General features: G+C 46.6%; 3 protein-coding genes across 5 annotated transcripts; all 3 read left to right on the forward strand.

Annotated features, from left to right (window-relative positions):
- Window positions 1–2,247: 2,247 nt before the first annotated feature.
- LOC101759088 (transcription initiation factor TFIID subunit 15b) lies at window positions 2,248–8,900 on the forward strand. Of its 3 annotated transcripts, XM_004951464.3 has the most exons (5): window positions 2,248–2,347; window positions 2,462–2,492; window positions 7,356–7,767; window positions 8,385–8,489; window positions 8,563–8,900. In XM_004951464.3, the coding sequence occupies exons 3-5, from the start codon at window positions 7,361–7,363 to the stop codon at window positions 8,567–8,569; spliced, it is 519 nt and encodes a 172-aa protein (XP_004951521.1). In that variant the 5' UTR covers window positions 2,248–2,347; window positions 2,462–2,492; window positions 7,356–7,360; the 3' UTR covers window positions 8,570–8,900. The 3 variants fall into 3 exon arrangements, with proteins under 3 accessions (XP_004951521.1, XP_004951520.1, XP_004951522.1); XM_004951463.2 differs by lacking the exons at window positions 2,248–2,347; window positions 2,462–2,492 and adding an exon at window positions 7,006–7,164; XM_004951465.2 differs by lacking the exons at window positions 2,248–2,347; window positions 2,462–2,492 and adding an exon at window positions 7,006–7,164 and having other exon boundaries at window positions 8,385–8,455.
- A 3,410-nt stretch (window positions 8,901–12,310) lies between these two features.
- On the forward strand, window positions 12,311–16,351 carry LOC101760035. The gene is made up of 2 exons (XM_004951466.3): window positions 12,311–13,883; window positions 14,107–16,351. Exons 1-2 carry the CDS (start codon window positions 12,837–12,839, stop codon window positions 16,189–16,191), a joined length of 3,132 nt encoding a protein of 1,043 aa, XP_004951523.1. The 5' UTR covers window positions 12,311–12,836; the 3' UTR covers window positions 16,192–16,351.
- Window positions 16,352–16,794: 443 nt separating this feature from the next.
- On the forward strand, window positions 16,795–17,754 carry LOC101760432 (MAPK kinase substrate protein At1g80180). Its single transcript, XM_004951467.2, has one exon. It carries the CDS (start codon window positions 17,061–17,063, stop codon window positions 17,514–17,516), a length of 456 nt encoding a protein of 151 aa, XP_004951524.1. The 5' UTR covers window positions 16,795–17,060; the 3' UTR covers window positions 17,517–17,754.
- Window positions 17,755–18,959: the final 1,205 nt, after the last annotated feature.

Genomic DNA, 18,959 nt, shown 5'->3' on the forward strand with positions numbered 1-18,959 from the left:
TTACATAAGTGGAATCTAAACGGCGAGACGAATCTATTAAGCCTAATTAGTCCATGATTTGACAATGTGTTGCTACAGTAATATTTGCTAATGATGGATTAATTAGGCTTAATAGATTCGTCTCGCCGTTTAGCCTCCACTTATGTAATTGGTTTTGTAAATAGTCTACGTTTAATACTCCTGATTAGTATCTAAATATTTGGTGTGACACGTTGACACGTGCTAACAATAAGACTCCTGATTAGTATCTAAATATTCGGTGTGACACGTTGACACGTGCTAACAATAAGACAGTGGAAGAAAACGCCCCTATGAATAAAGATAGATTTTTCTGGAGGAGAAATCTTGTCATGAGTTGCTTTTCAGATTCTTTCGTTGACAACTGACATCTGACAAAGTGACAAGCTTGACGTGGTGGTGTGACATGATACCTTTAGGGCTTTTAGGACTGTTTGGTTCCGGGCTAAACTTTAGGGCTGTTTGGTTTCGGGCTAAACTAGCCCAGTTTAGCTCCTGTCATATCGAATGTTTAGATACTAATTATGATTATTAAACATGGACTATTTACAAAACCATATCGAATGTTTAGATACTAATTATGAGTATTAAACATAGACTATTTACAAAACCTATTGCACAGATGGAGGCTAAACAGTGAGATGAATCTATTAAGCCTAATTAATCCATGATTTGGCAATGTGCTACTACAGTAATCATTTCCTAATGATGGATTAATTAGGTTTAATAGATTCGTATCACCGTTTAGCCTCCGTCTGTGCAATTAGTTTTATAATTAACTCATATTTAGTCCTCTTAATTAGCTTCCGAATATTCGATATGACATGGACTAAACTTTAGTTCTAGAATCAAAACGCCCCTTATTTGGTGCAACATGTATGGGATTTTCATTCTTCACTCTTGCAAGAGCTTAAATGATGATCTATTGGGGAAAAAAAAGATGTGCCCCTAGAAGCACCTGCACACCTAGTCTACTCCATTGGGACATCAGATCGCAGCAAGGTACGTGGTAGCCGGGAGATATTTGGCGTGTCTAAAACGACCATTTTGGTGTGAGAGACAAAGACGTGAAGCAATGTACCAGACTTTGTTGCTGCAAGATATTTCTGCGGCACAGATGCTTTTGCTGGCAGTACTTTGGTAACAAGTGGATCATTTGTTCTCTCTTCGGCCTCACCGTTCGCAGCTTGCAATCACTTGCAGCTTCTTCTGCCAAACCTGTTCTCACATTGGCACATTGTCCCTGTGACTCCGTCGAATCGGTGATTCTGCACGCCTGCATTCATTTCGATGGATTTCTAATTCAACCCAAGAAATTTTGTTTTGTGAGGTGGCCTTTTCTATTTTTGAACCTCTTCTGGCTCCCCTGCAAGAATGGTTCCCTCTCTCTCTCTCTCTCTCTTTTTGATTAACAAGAATGGTTTCCTTTCAACTCGTGGTTCCCTCATGAAGTTCTGAGCTGTGAAGTCGCAGGTCAGAGACGCCGATGCTGCAGTTCTGCGCGTAGCGAACCATGGCAAACCGTGCACGGAAACAAGGCACTTGCACGGCGTTTCCTGATGACTGGACACATATTAACAAGAATGGCAAATCCTGACCAAAGATATCTTGATACCAAGGGCCTGACACTGACTGGACACATATTAACCACGTGCTGCAAATCTACTCTCGTTTACTCTCGTTTTAATTAAGAGAGAATTTCACAAGAGAGGCTAGAGCCGTCGTAATCCATGACCATAAATGGTCATAAATGACAGTAAATTCTCCCGTTTTAACACCAAATCTGAATATATGGTCACGAAGTTTTACATAAACCTAAAATTGAGGTTAGTCGCATCTATGCAAGAAAGTATACTGTTTTGCGTCCATAAAATTCATTGTTTTTGCCCGGAAAAATAAAATTCACGCCTTTTCCCCAACAACTGCGATTATAAAAACCTCCGTATTTATTTAACCCAAAGACGAATTCAGGCGGTGGATAACCTCGGGGACGGGCGGACGGCTGATATCATCCAAACACTCCTGCCCAAGCACGTGCGCCACGTCTCCGTGTGGACCCAGCGCATGACCCACCTGTCAGTGAACCACAAGTCACATCGCCGGCTTGGACACTTGGCCTCCACGAAAGCCACGGCACGGCGCGCGGCTCCCCGCTGCCGCCGACACGTGGGCCCCGTGGACGCTTCCCTTTGACCCGCCTCGACGTCGGTGCCGCGCGTAACCCCCTCCCCTCTCCCACCGATCAGGCGAACAGGACGCCAAAAAAAAAATATTAAAAAAAAACCTCTCCCGTTTTGTTCGTGCGGCGACGAGGCGAGGAGCGGAGGAGGTAGGTTTTCGAAATCCCTCCCCAATCCCCTTCTCGTTTCGTTTCGTTTGGGTTCCTCCCCCGCCGATCCTGACGAGATTGCTTCTTCTCTCCGGGGGCGCCGTCGTCTCCCAGTCGCGAGGAGTCGAGGAGGATCCGGGATAAGGTACACGTCCGTCCCCTTCCCTCTTCGTGCGATCGTGGTCGGGTTTGTTGGTTGGGTTCGGCGATTTCGATCTGTTATTGCTGTTGATGGCGTCACGCGATCGGAATATCTTTTCTGGATTGCTTGTTAATTTTTTTTTCGGGTATGAGGGATGGATCGATCGGTAGAGATTGGATTCAAAACGGGTGGATCACGGATTTCGAATTCCCCATGCTTTGGTTGTAATCTGCTTCACGATCGCGCTCTCGGCTTGGTCGACCGCCTCTTTTGCGCGCGGTAGGGTTTTGGGGCCGGGGGTTGAGGCGCGGGTCCTTGAGATTCGTGCGGCCGCGGATTGGTCGACAGCTATGGCATCGCATCTGATGCGAGGTCGGGAACTGGGGATCCAAGGCTTTTGCCGCCGCGAGCGGTGGGGCCGTGGGGCACGGCGGTGCTTGGTTTGCTGCTTTGATGCAATCTTTGTCGCCACTCGGAGTAGGCCATTTCTTCCTTTGGGGTGAGATCTGAGGATTTCAGTAGTGTCGTTTGCTCTTGAGGGAACTTGCTCATTCTGTAGTCACAGCTGTGAGCGTGATGTTTTTTTTCCTGTTTATGGTGTTATCAGTTCTGAAGTTATGCTATAGGATCTGGTAGTTGGCTGGTTCGATCTTGTACCGTTGTCTGTTGCTGCTTGAATGAAATCCAACACTGGATGAGACCATTCTGGCCCCATTGCATCAGTCATTCAGTTGTGTCGTGCAATCATTCTGAGCACCATTCTGGTCTTATCTTTATGTGTACCTCTATGATGCAATGCAACGCACCCCATCACTGAATCTGCCTCGAGACTATACAAGAAAGCTGGTCAGCCAAACTGGCTGACTGACTGACCTTAGCCTCGTCGAGGGTCGATTACGTCATGAAGAAAACTTACAGGATTTGCAAGTGTGCTGCATGAACACAACACACATGCCATGGAATCTATTGCACTCACTGGCGTGCGCATACAATCTGTAACAATATAATTAAAGTTCATGCACCTATTATATTGCTCTGTCTTAGGTAGTGCCTCCATCGTGGCCCACTCGTGTGCCGACTCGCTGCTTTGTGGTTCAGGCAGGCAGGCAGCTCAAAAGGGAACAAAACAACCAATATATTTCATTGTTTGGATTCATGTCAGTGAGGGAGTACAAACCAGAAAGAGGTGCTCTGCAAAATTGTACCGTCATCTTTGGAATCCTAGATACAAAGATATAGCATGCAAGTGCACCTAATGATTCATTTTCTAGGAACGAGAGCGTTACTTAAACCAATCCTTGCAAAAGTGGGGTTTAAGTTCAGAAATTTTATGTCTTGGGACAGCAGAGAATTATTTATGAATGTTTGACTAGTATGCAGGCTCCAATCTAGGTAGGGGCTGGATGCAGTGAAATGTTTATTTACCAGTAGTATATATACTGTTCGGCTGATACATCATACATATGTTCGATATATATTATGGGGTCATGGACTGTCATCGTGCAAAGATGCTTTGTAAATTCTGTGTTTTTTTTCTACCTACGCTTTCTTCGATACGTAGTATGAAAGAAACTAACAGTTGAAGCATAAATGTGCTATCGTCGTAAGCATAACAAATTATTTTAGTATATCTAGCTGTTGGAATACATTTTTTTTTCTCAAGATCGTTTAGCATCAACATCTGCTTCAGCATATCCATGAAAATTTAGATCCAATCTACAAATACAGACCAATCTTCAGCTTGCACTTGATAGTTTATTAGTTTATGCCCAAAGCGTTCCAATGAGTTCTAGGTATTTTGAAGGTCACTGGTTGGCCCCACCAGTCAAAAAACAATAGTTAGTGCCTAGGGTTGTTTCTGAAGGTTATCTGTGCTCTTACAAGTCGTAATTCTAATCTGAGTATGCTTGTTAACACAAAAGCTAAAGGCATGAGCTGTTTCGTCTTGGTTGTGCAAAAGCAAAGAATCAAAGCATGTTAGGGGCTATCAAGTGATCACTTCCTTTGGGGTTTGGTCATGGTCATGCATGGAAGCACTTCCCTAGGAGAGAATCCAAACCAGCTTTTGGCCCCAGTTTTTTACACGACTCCATGATTTGTATCTGCTTCTCCTTTCACTTCACCCAAGAGAATGGAATGGAAGAGAAGGCATATCATCCTATGGTTTTGAAACCTACATCTTCCCTCCTAGCATCTACCTGCTAGTACTAGTAACTAGCACAGTGACATAAGAGAAAGGAAATAGCTGGAGTAGATAAAAAGCAAAAGTAAATCCACTGATGTAAAAGCCTCACGGATGAACATAAGTAAAGGGCAAGGGAAACAACACAGGAGATGAAAAACAACTGAAAATTAAAGGGGTGTTAAAAGAGTTCGAAAGAGTGTGGTCAATGCCACCCTTGAGGACTACTGCCCTCTTGATTTCACCTTATCATTCAAGCATGGTCACCAGTAATGCATCAGCTCCTCACCCTTTGCTTTCTGCCGAGGAATCATTTTGATCTTGTTTTGTGCATGGGGAGTTCATTATGAGACGAGGCCATCTTTCTCTGTATTCGAAAATTCCCTCTCTTATAACGAAAAAGATAAAGCCTAGTGCTCAACGCTTACAGCTCAGCAATCCAATTGGCTCTGTCTTGATTTGAAGTTTTCTATTTTCTTTCTCTTATCTTCTGTCACTTTCATCCATTATTTTGGTATTATGTAGCAAAGCAACATAACCATCTGCCAGTATGCTTTTGCATTTAGATCAGACAACAATGCACACCTCTGTTATGGATATGAGTAGAGATTGCTATTTGCTATTTTTAGTATAAGTGGACAAAGGTTTGTATCAGTAACCCCCTTTGTTCACCCCTCACTCCCTCAGCCCTCGGGGCCCAATATGCATATAAATTCCTGGAAGGTTATGATGATGTTGCTAAAAAAAAATTTAGGTTATTTCTGAGTAACAAATATTTGTTTTTAATCCAGTTATTTGTTGAGGCATGTTTTTCTTTCATTGCATGAACTGCATTGATGACTTTATCCATGACTTTAATCTTATCCATTGTGGGTCTTTTCTCTCTCTTTTTTGGCAAAGAAAAAGTTTCCCACCTATTAGATTAACAAAGTTGTGAAGGCACTCTGTTCGTGGTTTCACTACTGTGAGTTTTGTTTTGTTACCTGCACATCATGTCTTTACATGTTCTGTTTATGTTGTTGGCAAGCTGTTGATGCTTTATGCTCCTTTCTCTCCTGGCATTTGGAATATTCACTTGGTGCTGTAATGTCCCCATATTCATACTTGTTCCTTCTTATCCGAAATTTCAGCTAGTCCATTTCTTATCCATGCAAAATGAAAAGGACAATTTATTGGAGCTTGGCTGATGCTACTTTCCTCAATATTTTTTTTAGTGAACTCATCTATTGATTATGGGACTTGTTTGTCATCTTAATGATAAAATAGTGTTCAACTAGTTAATTACGTTTAGCCAGTTATGTGGAAGGGACTTCTAAATCAATGGAAAGGTGTTTCAGTTTAAAAAGGCTTGCTTGCTTCAAGTTATACTGAATAGATGAGATGGTTGAGCCATCATCCTGTTGTAGACTGCTCGACAGAAATGGATATATCGTTGAGTTGATGTGATGGTTGGTTGGAATGGATTCCATGGTCTTTTCTCAATTATTGGTAGTAAAAGAAGGCAAAGTTAGCGTCGAATATCAGGAACAGGAATAGTCTTTTCTTAGTTGCAGGAATCAATAGTTATATAGCAACAAATAAGCATAAGTTCATAATGATAGGCACAATCTCTACACCTCAAACATTCGCTTATTTGTATCTGTACTCATCTTTGCCAGAATCTAGTAAGTGCTAATTTTAGGTCTTGCTTTTCTTTCCATATATTTGCTATGATCCCTGACTCGGTCATATACATGCAATATTCCATCACACGTGTGTGGATAGCAATGGAGTGTGGCCAGCACAATTTTTCAACTTAGTGTGATTAGCTGTACTGCTGGTATGCGTGATTAGATTTTCTGCCTTTCGGCATAGATATGGTTGTGGTTTTGCAATGAGGTAAAGAAATGGGTGTTGTTTCCACCTTCAAAAATAGGATTGTCATTCAGCAGTATCTTAGCTGGATCGATTCAAAATGTGCCATGAAAACAGAGAATACTTTTACTGACCATTAACATTTGCTTGTTTGAATGCTATACTAATCATCCCCTGAAATTCCATATTAGTGTCGCAGCCTTTTATTTTAGAGTATTTCTCAAAAATATTCTAATCACTGCTACAAAGACTAGTGCATACCAAATTTCCTAAGCACAAGAGCACTCAGAAGTGCACACCCCTCCATCCCATGTCTCAAAAGATGTTGCCAAGGCAGGCAGAGATGCAGGCAAAGGAGGCATCCAAACTCCCCATAATTCTTTCCCCTTTAATGGCTTTCTCTTCTTTTCTTTTCTTTTAACTCCCCTCTTCTTTCTAGTTTTACGTGATTCCCTTGTTCTTACCAGCCAAAGTGCACCAAGAATCAAAGGCACAAAGATAGCTTACCCTCGGTTTCAGCATCCCCTTCAAACTTCACTATAAATACCCCTGCACATACGCACCTTGCTGCATCACCATTTCACTTCACAGCACTTCTTGTCCTAGGCCCCAGAAACCCGACAGCCCTGCTTTGTTTAGGTAACTTAGCTTGTGTTAGTGTTTAACTTCATATGTATCTTGGTTGAATTCTGTTTCTTGATCTAAGACATAGCAGTTGGGTTGTTCAAGCATGGTGCATGTTTTTGTTCTAGCTACAGTTTGATCGCATCGAGTTTTATCTGCCTAGATGTGCCCATCTTTGCATTGTTTTGATTGTGCAACTTCTCCAGGCAAGATGAACAGGAAGCCAGGAGACTGGGACTGCAGGGCGTGCCAGCACCTCAACTTCAGCCGGCGGGACCTATGCCAGCGCTGCGGTGAGCCCCGTGGAGCTGCTGACCGTGGCAGTGGTGGTGGAGGTGACTACGCCAACTTCGGTGGCCGCGGTGGCTCCTCCTTCGGCGGTGGCTTTGGTGCTGGCTCTGATGTCCGCCCTGGTGACTGGTTATGCAACTGCGGCGCGCACAACTTTGCCAGCCGCTCCAACTGCTTCAAGTGCTCTGCCTTCAAGGAGGAGGCTGCTGTCAACAGTGGTGCTGGTGGCTTTGATGGTGACATGTCGCGCTCACGCTACAGCTTCGGTGGCGGCGCTGCCCGCACTAACCGCCCTGGTTGGAAGTCTGGAGACTGGATCTGCACCAGGTGTGTATCACTTAACCGTTATCATTCCACCCTACTAGAATATAAAAAATAAGTGCTATCCTTTCTTATTTTCGGTTATGTGTAGCCAATGAACTGCCTTAACTATTTCGTTATATCCCTTCCATGAATCCATGCTCTGTATCTACTTGGATACACACCGTCTGGTTGTAGTTGCGCCATTATGAGTGCTTATATCTTGTGTTTTAGGCTATTCTTCCATGTTTTGGGTTTTTATTTCAGAAAAGAGGATAGGGCTATGCTAGAAAAGAGAATTGTTTAATCAGCAGTCGTTCTGGTGAAAGAGACAACCGAATCATCCGGCTATACTTTCTGTCTGCATGGGTGATAATACTAAAGTAGCTTTTTATATCTTCTCTCCTACTAGTTGCTGTGCATATCTACTGCCTCATACTAGTGGATAATTAGGTCATTGTTTCATACTAGTGGATTTTGTGCTAAGGTATCTGCTTTGTCGGGATATGTTGTCCCTATCATCATGTTTCAACTTTAATAGCAGCCCACCCTGATCTTCTAATGGTAAAAGTAGGCATATGATTTGGTCTTGTGAATTCTGCTTTTCACTAATGCATATGCACCTCTGAATATAACGCTGGCAGGTCTGGATGCAACGAGCACAACTTCGCTAGCAGGATGGAATGTTTCAGGTGCAACGCACCACGGGACTCCGGTAGCGCTGCCATGACCTACGATAATTATAACTTGTAAATGATCAAATCTTTCCTCCTTCCGTGCCCGATCTTCACGATCTGACCTCCGCGTATGATACTTTTGCAGGCACTGAGGTGTAGGAGCTGACGGACCCCCATGAAGTCTGCAGCGACGTCGAGCAGAAGCAGCAGCAAGAAGAAGAGTCTTCAATCAACATCATAAGAGAGTAGTAGATTTGCAAAAGGCATCCCCGATGCTCTATTACTTAGTTTTGTTCCACCCCTACCGTTCCTTTTAGATTTGGTTCCCATCCCATTCCCATTTGGGACAGTACCCCAGACCTATGTTTGCTGTTTTATTCCCCCGTTATTTCCCGCATGTTTGCGCTTGGATCGAGTCATGTCATGTAACCCCAAAACGCTTGCTTCATCACAAGTATTAACTAGTACTGTTGCTTCTTAATATTTGTCGGGCGTCTGTTCTTATGTATGTGTGGTGTGTGAGAAGTAAACCTTGGTGGTTTGGTGCTTCGCCGGGAAGACGGCCGGAACAAAAGAAGGCAGCCTGCTGGGAAGCGTTGTGAAAGCGTAGCTCGAATCTTTTGCAGGCATGACCTCGGTACTTGCTGCGATGATGTTTTGCTCGCTGTAAACGATAGCTCGTGGTTTACGAGTGCCTCTGTGGTGGCAACACGCATGCACGTGCGACGCAACACGTCGTGCGGCGAACCAGAACCTCTCGTCCCCAGGACGGATCAGTCCAGACTCCAGAGGAGGCCAGGGCGCCAGGCCAGAGCCATTTTTCGTGCGGCCACATGTGGCGCTTTTGTGTCGCAGAAGCGCGCGCCAGCACGTGCACAACATAACACACAAACCACCCACACACAGGCATCATCATCGGTAAAAACCAGCATTGGATGCTCTGCGAACTCTTTTGGAGGCCATGCATGCCCTTGTCTTTAGCTCTTTGGCGGTTAAAGGAAAGCGCCATGCCATTGCCATGAGCTCAGGGCATGTGCAGCCCAAGAGGCGATATGGATAGTGGCGTGGCAGAGCTTGGAAAAAGATCCCAGTCAAAAGCGGCCAGCCCCCCCGTCGTCGGCCTCGGCAAAGCGCGCACCTCGCCGCCGCGCTCGCGGCATTGGCATTGGCAGCCTGGCAGGCCGCGGCCGGCTGGCTCGCGGCGAGAGATTCCTTCTTCGGTCGCCTCGCCCCGCGCCCCGCTTTGAGCGAGAGCTTTATACGTGCGCTGCACTGCCAGCTTTGGCTAGCTTTGCCCCGCGGCTTCTTTTCCTCCTCCTCCCTTTGCCCCCGGCCGCCTTTTATCGTGGCGACTGGCGAGAACCCTGGGGGCAGAGCCGGGCAGGGGCAGGGCATCCAGGGGCCAAAGGCGGGAGCACTAGCGCTGCGCTGCGCGGTTCGCTCGCCGTGCCGCCTTTGGAGGGCCGGCCGGTGCGTGTTGTCTCTTTTGCGGTGGTTCTTCTGCGGCACCTGCGACCACATTGCACGGATTTTCAAGATGATGGGAGCAGAGGATAGGGGCCGGGCCGCCGGAGAGGCTTTTTGGACGATGACCACAGTCCACAGCAGGGAATCCATGCATGAGGACCGTCACCATGCCTGCATGTGTGCGAAATCTGGTTGCAACTTATTGCAAGAAAGGAAGGAGCGCCCCCTCCTCGTGTAGGAGCAGTGGCGTAGCTAGGGGTATTCATAAGTATTCACGTGAATACCCATGATTTCGGGCCAAAGCTCTACTATAAGTATATTTTCAGTGTTAATACATATATAGAGCCACAGTAGTACGGTACACACTATCCCAGCTAAGAAATATCTATGTTCTTTTACAATGAATACCCAGGTTGAGAATGCTGCCTACGCCACTGTGTAGGAGCCGTTGGATTTTGGCCAAGATGGAAGACGAGAGCGCCGGTTCTTTTTGGGGTAGATCGATTGCGCATGCCCTTTAGTTCTTTCGAAATCTTGGTCGTGCCGCAGCATTCTAGAGCGTTGCCGCAAAGTGACTGAAGATTTGGGAGAGTGGGAAAGGGAGGAGGCCCATCGCATTCTAGAACATTATCGATCTCATAGATTGAGGGTAGCGTACGTGGGCGTTTGGGTAGATTTGTCCAAAATATGATTTACACACCCGATGAAAAAAAAAATGTACAACTATAAGAATGACGGTACGCGTTATTTACCTCCAATCTTTTTTCCGAAAATCTACCTCCATTTTGTCGAACTGCAGAAACATTTCTGCGCAAACCGTTTTCTTCAAACATTAGCTTATTTGGATCCTGAAATTGAATTCCATTCTAATAATCATAATTTATAATTTAGACACAAATTAATTAAGCTAATATAGGTGTATGTGGAATATATTTGTATATTATTATTAGCCATATGAGAGAGATACTTATGTGCTCCACTTCTGTTACAGGGAAGCGAGTCGAAGAGTGTGCTATAAGTTGCACATTAGAAACATAGCATGAGGATCTATAAAACCAATTTCCATCTCCCACCCTCATGAATTTAAGTTAGACTTATATCTAAATTTTGAAAAGTTATGGAATGGTAAATTCTAAGACAAATAGCCTACTCCATATAATAGATTCTAATTCCTTCAAAATGAAGGGATCCAAAAAAATTGAAACACTCACCTAGAAGTAAGTGTGGTTTTTTATACCCACATGCAAAGTGGTTACGGTCTAACACTTGTATGTCATCGAGCCTCCAAGATTTGTACAACTCGCCCGCCATGTCAAGGTGCTAGATATCCTCGGTGTAAGAATAATTGTGCAAAAAACGTGCCTAAGTAGGAGAACCATGTACTCTCTCCATCTTAAAATATAAGGCATTCGAGAGATTTTAGGATAGATTAGTAGAAGTGTCAAAAGACGCATGGACCTTGAGTTATACGTGAAGAGTTGTGTTGTTTATATATTCTAATGGTAGTTGTAAATAATAAGGAAACTAATCCACTAATCAGCCACCCTTGTTCCGTCAATTCTGAGAAGAATTAAAAGAGCAATCATTCAAATATATTTACAATACCTTATATTTAACTTGTAATCTAGGAGGATGGAGGGAGTAGGCCAATTATTGCACGCAAACTCGGAAAATATGATCAGTCTCAATGGTAAATGAACTATAACAATTTGGCAAGCTTATCAGGGTCAAGCCAAATCACCAAGCCAACAGAATATATGTTATACAAATTTTTATGTTTACAATTCTATGATTGTGAATTTGTGATCTTACCTAAAGATGTCCGATTTGACTTGGAATCTTGTGGGTGATTCTAGGCGCATCGACCATCGAGACTGACTCATTTTTACTAAGTTTTGGGTGCCAACCTGTCGTAAACGAGTTTTAGGATAATATTTCATGGAGCTCCTCATGGACCTATACATCTAAAAGGCCAGAGATTTTTCAGCCCTCATTTATATATTTGAAATTCCGTATTCCCAATAAAACATCCTGTAGCTCTATTTCTTTTTGTTTGAGGTATGAGTTTTCTTCTCTAGTTCTCTGGTTCACCACACGGCCGAGAAGTTCTCAGAGCGCCAGAGGCCCAGACAGTGATACACAGCGGCGGTCAGCCCACTCCTCAGCGCGCGGTCCGGGCCCATCTGGCGGGAGATCGAGCGCGTGCGGCCGAGGCCCAGTAAATTTGTGGGCTGAACTCGGGGGGGAGGGTGGCCCGCTCCGGCAGGCCTATCAACAAAATTAAGTAGACCCTGTAAATTGGTATGGTTGGATTCTCGCCGCCGCTGCCCTGGCGGCTGGTCAGACGTCAAAAGTTTCCTTTCTCAAAGTTAAAAAAAAAAACTGTTTCCTTGCTCACTTCCCTGTTGACTCTTCTGTCGTCGCGTCACAAGGTGGCGTGGGCATGAAGCGCCGGCTGCCTCCTTCGCTGAAGCTTCTGATGTCATCGGTGATGCCGCCCCGCTCCGCCTGTCCGCCACCCTTGACCCTTCGTTCCCCGGAGCATCCATTCCCCCCTCATAGATGCGTTTCACTTTCACCGCTGGACTGTAGCTCTCGTCTGTTATTGGTGGAGTGGAGCTGAGCGCGCGTGTCGCCAAGAGCGGATCGGGGCCGCGATTTGAGCTCCGGGGAATTCCGGGCTCCCGATGGGTGCCTGAGGATCGGATGAGTCCCTCTGTCCCGAGGTTGGCGATCGGTTGACTGCGCGCCTCTCAATTTGTCGGCGAGGGCGGGGGGAATTTTATTTCGCCGCTTGTGAAAGCGGCGACAAAGGAGGCGCGCGCACGCCATGTGCTCGCGGAATTGCGGCGGCCGGCGCTGAGGGAAGCCGCCCTCGCGCGGTGACCCGAGGCGGCGGGCTTCAATTCCGCGGTTCCGCCGCGTGCTCGGAGCGGAGCGGGGCGGGGCGGCATGGACGCCGTGCAGGTCCTCGCCTCGGCGACGCAGCTGGTGTCGGCGATGGTGACCGCGGTCGGGGCGCTGGAGCAGGCGGCCGCGGACCTCGCCGAGGCGCCGAGGCGGCTCCAGGTGCTGGAGGACTTCGTGTCCGACCTCGACGCGCTGGCGCGGCAGGCGCGGCAGCGGCACGCGCACAAGGTGCCCAGCCCGCAGCTGGAGCGCCAGTTCCAGAGCCTCGGCCGGCTCATGGACCAGCTCCGCGCCAACATCGCCAAGGCAAGGCAGGTCCTGAGCAAGAAGGGCAGGGGGAAGGGGTTCGCCAGGGTGGTGCGGAGCTCCGTGGTCGGCGACCCGCTCATGAGGTACGTCAAGCTGATCAGGGACGACCTCAACTGGTGGCTGGAGCTGCAGGAGCTGACGCAGAGCGTCGGCGATGTCATAGCGTCGACCGCCAAGAGCACGCCGTCGTTGGTGCGGGTCAAGTCGGAGCGTGGCTACCCGGTGTCGAAGAAGTGCAGCTATGTTAGGGAGGTATTGGAAAGGGATGGTGGTCATCGGGTTGTCCTCATCGTCGGGTTATCCGGCATTGGGAAGTCTTGTCTCGCTCGGCAGATAGCTTCTGATCCACCTAGTAACTTTGTAGATGGGGCAATTGAGGTCAGTTTCGGGCGGTGGTGCAGCAGAACAGCATGTAATGGGAGCAGAAGCGAATACCATAAGCGTCTGGTTAGGAAGATTTGCAAGTTCCTTGTGCAGATTGGTTCCATGACTGTCAACGAGGAGGTGGGAAAGGATCTTGATGATGTCTGTTACTTGCTCCAGACAGCATTGGTCGGAAGGAGCATGTTGATCCTACTTGACGATGTTTGGGAGCAAGACATTGTTGATCGCTTCACAAAACTATATGATAATGATTGTCGGTATCTTGTAACAACAAGGGATGAAGCAATATACGAGATTGCAGAAGCTGAAAGGGTAGAAATATCCAAAGATGATATCAAGGAGATCAGCAAGGAAATTCTTCTCTATCACAGTCTTCTTAGCGTTGGAGAGCTTCCGGTATGCTTTACTATTTGCCTTAATGGCACTTCATTAGTTTCAAATGCACTATCACATCTCTTATGTTGCCGATACTAGTTTGCATACGTTCATATGCTGCTTTAACAAAGGCATCTCTTATGATTTTTTTTTGACAAAAGATATGTTACAGAAATTAGAATTACTACAAATTTCAATTCCAACCTTATGGCTTTTGGATGCTTAATTTCTGTATACTCGACAGCCTGTTGCAGAAGTCTTGCTGGATCGTTGTGGTCACCATCCCCTTACAGTTGCTGTCATGGGCAAGGCTCTCAGGAAGGAGACCAGAGTGGAAAAATGGGAGAAAGCAATATCCAACCTCTCAACATATGCCACTTGTGCACCTGGGCCAGTTTCATACGTCAATGAGAAAGACGTGGAGAGCACGTTGACCATATTTGGATCTTTTGAGTACAGCTTAGAAGCAATGCCAGAGAATTCAAGAAGATTTTTTATGGTTCTTGCAGCTATCTCTTGGGAAGAACCTGTTCCAGAGGCTTGTCTGGAATCCATTTGGTCAGCACTTCTGCAGGACAGTTTGTTCTCTCTCGTGGTTTCAAAATTAGTAGAAGGCTCACTCATCATCAAACTGGAGGACCAACTGTTGTACCATATGCATGACATGGTTTCACTCTACCTTGAGAACAAAACAAATGATGCTGTTCGTACTCTTTTATCTGAATCAATTTCTGATTGTGCCGCACTAGTCGCTCCTTGGATTTTTGTTTTTGGCAAAGAGTGTGTGAAAGGGACAGCTGAACAGAAGATGAGATCATTCTTTTCTCTGCTAGAATTCATGGAGATTGAGATTTTATTGGGCAACACAACTCAAGCCCTCATGGCATGCAGATCCATATCTGACTTTGAGGCAAGCAGACTTGGGTTCAGCAAAATACTTGCCCCTCGAATACCAGAGATAATTTCAGTAGGGTCTCCAGATCTCATTTTTGCAATCACTAAGGCAATTACAGTTATATTTTTCCAAGCAGACTACGCAAATCTTGCCCAGTCTCTTGAAACAGCAGGTTCCATAGATAAATTAATCGATCTTCTTGGCGCATGTAAAGATACTTCAACTCTAGCCAACTTGTCTTCTGTCCTTGCCAAGATATCTGAGCATGTTGATGCCACAATTGCTGATGAAATTTTGTCGAGAATTCCAATAGACCGAATGACAGATCTCTTGTCTCCAGAAAATGAACACTGGCATGAAATTGTGTTTACAACTCTTGCATCTTTGACAAAAGTTGGAAAGTTGAAGGCTGTGGAGACCATGATTGAATCGGGAGTTGACAAGAAACTTCTTGTTCTTCTAGGCAATGGCTCTGAGATCTCACAGCATCACTCGATTGTCATGCTAAAAACATTCTGTGAACTTGGTGCTCCACTTCAAGGGTGCATGGGGCCTGGAGTGCTGATTCATTTGCCATGGCACGCTCGGATCAGTTTGGAAAGATTTGTTTTGTTTGACCAAAGTGTACCTCCACCACCAAAGCCTCAACAATCATTTGAGGTGATTCTTCATAAGATCCTGCAAAAAGACAACAAAGATATAATTGAAGCCATCCAAGGTTTATTACCTCTTGCTGAGAGGGCAAACGATTCAAGGGTGCAAGATCTCCTCTTGGGGAGCAATCTGTTTGATAGGCTGGCATTGCTGCTACAGCGCAGGGAAGTTGAAAGCAACCAAGTCAGGACTCAGACTGCCTTTCTGGTGATGAAATTGGCCTGCAATGGAGGAGAGGCATACGTCCACAGGTTCCTGGAGCTTAAGATCGTTCACGGTCTCATCGACATGATGCAGTGCAACATCGATGAGCTCCAGGATTCCGCATACTATGCTCTCCATCAGATCGTCTTTGCAAAGGGTGGATCCCTCGTCCTGCAAAGGTTTCTGCAACTGGGAACCATAGAAAAACTTGTGAGCCTGCTCGACCGCAAGTCCTTGAAGACGAAGGAAATAGCCATGCAGCTGCTGGTCGACATCGCGGTGGTCGGAACCAAACCCTGCATCGAGAGGATGCTCGCCTCCCAGGTCGTCGAGAAGCTCGTGGCCCTTGAGAAAGCCGGCGAGCCCTTCGGTGGCGCGGTGTCGAGGTACATCCAGGGGTTGAACATGTGCAAGAACGTCCAGTCTGCTGAGAGAGCGGTGATGAAGCAACATATTCTGAGGAAGGTGAGATCGGCTGTGAGAGGGCATCAGCTGGAGGCGAGCCTTGTGGCCTCCGTGGAGGCCTCCATCGCTGAAGGCTCGAAAGGAGCCAGCAGTAGCAGGAAAAAGAAGTAGAAGCATTTTGCCGGTCATCCGGTCATTTCTGCAACCACAGCATACGGAATTTCTCTTAATGCCAATAGCATATTCAGATTATGGCTCATCAATGTAAATACTTGTTTCGGTATTGCTGATGCTCTACATAAACTGGTAATTCTTAATTACCCTTTCGGCATCTGGCGTTGTTGATCCTCGGCGGATGTGGGTTTCAGCACTGACAACCAAAGAAACCAGTGATCGCAAAACGAAATGGAAAGAAACCTGAAGGAGATGCAGGGTTGAGTGAAGTATGCTTCTCACTATTGGTAAGGACCAACTTCATGCGGTGACTGAAACATCGATGGCTGGTTCGTGTATCTTTCTCCTCATTCTTTGTTCGCCATTTCTTTTCTTTTTTACTTTGTTGGTATGTGCTGAAAGTGAAATGCCTCGGAGCCATGCGGGGTGTGAGATGTGCTCCTAAACGAGTTGCTTTTGTTGGATGGTCCTGAGTCCTGACTTAGTTAGTGACATACCCCAGTTGCATGGCGTGATCAGTTTCCGTTGGTTGGTGACTTGGTGTTCATCAGCGGTTAGCGCCGTCGGCGAACGGGCCGGGGCGAGGCAGGGGACGGCACGGCCGTACGATGATCTAGCCGTTGCCATTAACCTAATCAAATCCGCGCGTTGCCCCCGGCCGTCTAGTGGTTTCCAGGCGAGCACTCGCGTCCGCGAACCTGCTTTCCACGGACACCATCATTCGACGGCCCTGATGTCCGCCACTCCGGCCGCAAGCTTTTCCCAAAATTGCCCGCCCCTTTCCGCCTTATATATTGTGCACGTACTGCTCCTCAGTGGCAGCAGGTCATCGATTTGCTTCGTTTAGGGAGGAAGGGAAGGAGGATATGGCCGGGCTGCAGAGGTCGGCGCAGACCTTCCGGAGGTCGGGCTCGTCGGGGCTGGTCTGGGACGAGCGCTTCCTCACCGAGGGCGCCGAGGACGGCGGCGGCGGCGCGCCGCTGGGGTCGGAGCCTCGTCGGCCGGAGCTGCGGCACTCGCGGAGCGTCGGCGTGCTCCGGCGCGGCGAGGCGGGTGCGGAGCACGGCGACAAGAAGCGGACGAGGCTGGTGGTGGCGGCCAAGCCGAAGCAGAAGGACCAGCAGAGGAAGCAGCAGCAGCAGGAGGAGAAGATGGTGCCTGGCGCGGGCAGGAAGGCGTTCCGGTCGAGGGACGTGGCCCCTGCCGCCGAGCCGCCGTCGCCGAGGGTGCCCGCCGGCTGCTGCGCGCCCTGCGCCATATTCCGGGGCTCCGGCGGCGCCTCGTCGTTGCTGGCGCGGCGAGCCAAGCCCAGGAAGCGGTAGGGAAACCACCAATCACGGCGCATCAATTGTAATAAGCTCTTCAACAAAAGCATGAGCGTCAAATTGCAAAAGATGACGAGGTTTGAGTTGTGATCGCACACTGGCTGCGCGTTTGGAACTCTTTGGTTCTGATGAATAAGTTCCATCAGAGGAAACATTTCGATTTTGTATGTGAATCTGTTCAAATAAACAGGTCCCGGCCGGATCGAGGGACGTGTGCGGCACTGTTCTTCGTGCTTACGGTGCTTTTGAGCCGTGCTTAAGGTACCTGCAGAGTTTGCTTCCAAGTTCATATGGTCGACGGTCTCACATCGACGCACGCTTTAAGCAACAGCCGAACGCTACAAAAGGCACGCGCTGTTTGGGCCAACGCCACAGTGTGAGTTTTTTCTTTTGTTTGTTTTTTTCAGACTGGGCCACTTCGTTTCATGTGGTGGGCGGCCCAGCGATGTCACACATATAAGCACAGCCTAATAATATATTTCTAGTCGGCCCATAGCCCACCTCACCCAGCTTCGCCTCTTCTACGACACGGATCAACCATTATATGCGGGTCATCTTCTTGTTACAGATGGAATTGCTTTTCGGCACTGCAGGACGCCCGGAATTTCCCATCCGACGTTCCATTACAACATTAAAATAAAATATCTATAATATAGAAAATCTATAGTTGTAACAAAAAATGACTACCTCATTTAACTTTAGAATAAAAAATTTCTGCCGCAATATAAACACTATGTTTCATGCAACATTCACTGTAAAATATGCGGAAACAATAGTCGCAACCTCGATAATTAATTATTGAAACATATCTTGAGCTGTCCGAATTTTTTTCAGATTCGAGACGTTAGAATCTTAGCATTACCGATTGCCTTTTGTAATCGATGATTAAGTGACATGGCTCGCTCAGAAATTTCTTTTTTTCCCAAAAAAAAGAAATTTCTTTTTGCCACGAGGAAAAACCGACAGGTGGCGCCGAACAGATCCATCAGTTTATTCTCCTAGGAATATTATTGGTGTATTCGTGGTGCAACCCAACGTGCACGATATCGTAAAACACGTGGCCAACAAACGTCCGATGAGAACTTTTGGCCTGTTTGCTTTAGCTTATTCAGCCGGCTTATCAGCCACTAAACAGTGTTTTCCTCTCACAACAAATCAGCCGATTTAGCTTTTCAGCTATAAGGAGGTACAAGGTGTTAAACTTTAACAGTGTCACATCGGATGTTCGGATGCTAATTTGGAGAACTAAACATGAGCTAATTATAAAACTAATTGCAGAACCCTGTGCTAATTCGCGAGACGAATCTATTAAGCCTAATTAATCCATCATTAGCAAATAGTTACTATAGCACCACATTATCAAATCATGGACTAATTAGGCTTAATAGATTCGTCTCGCGAATTACACTCCATCTATGCAATTAGTTTTGTAATTAACCT

The sequence above is a fragment of the Setaria italica genome, chromosome I, assembly GCF_000263155.2.
Source record: "Setaria italica strain Yugu1 chromosome I, Setaria_italica_v2.0, whole genome shotgun sequence".
NCBI lineage: Eukaryota > Viridiplantae > Streptophyta > Magnoliopsida > Poales > Poaceae > Setaria > Setaria italica.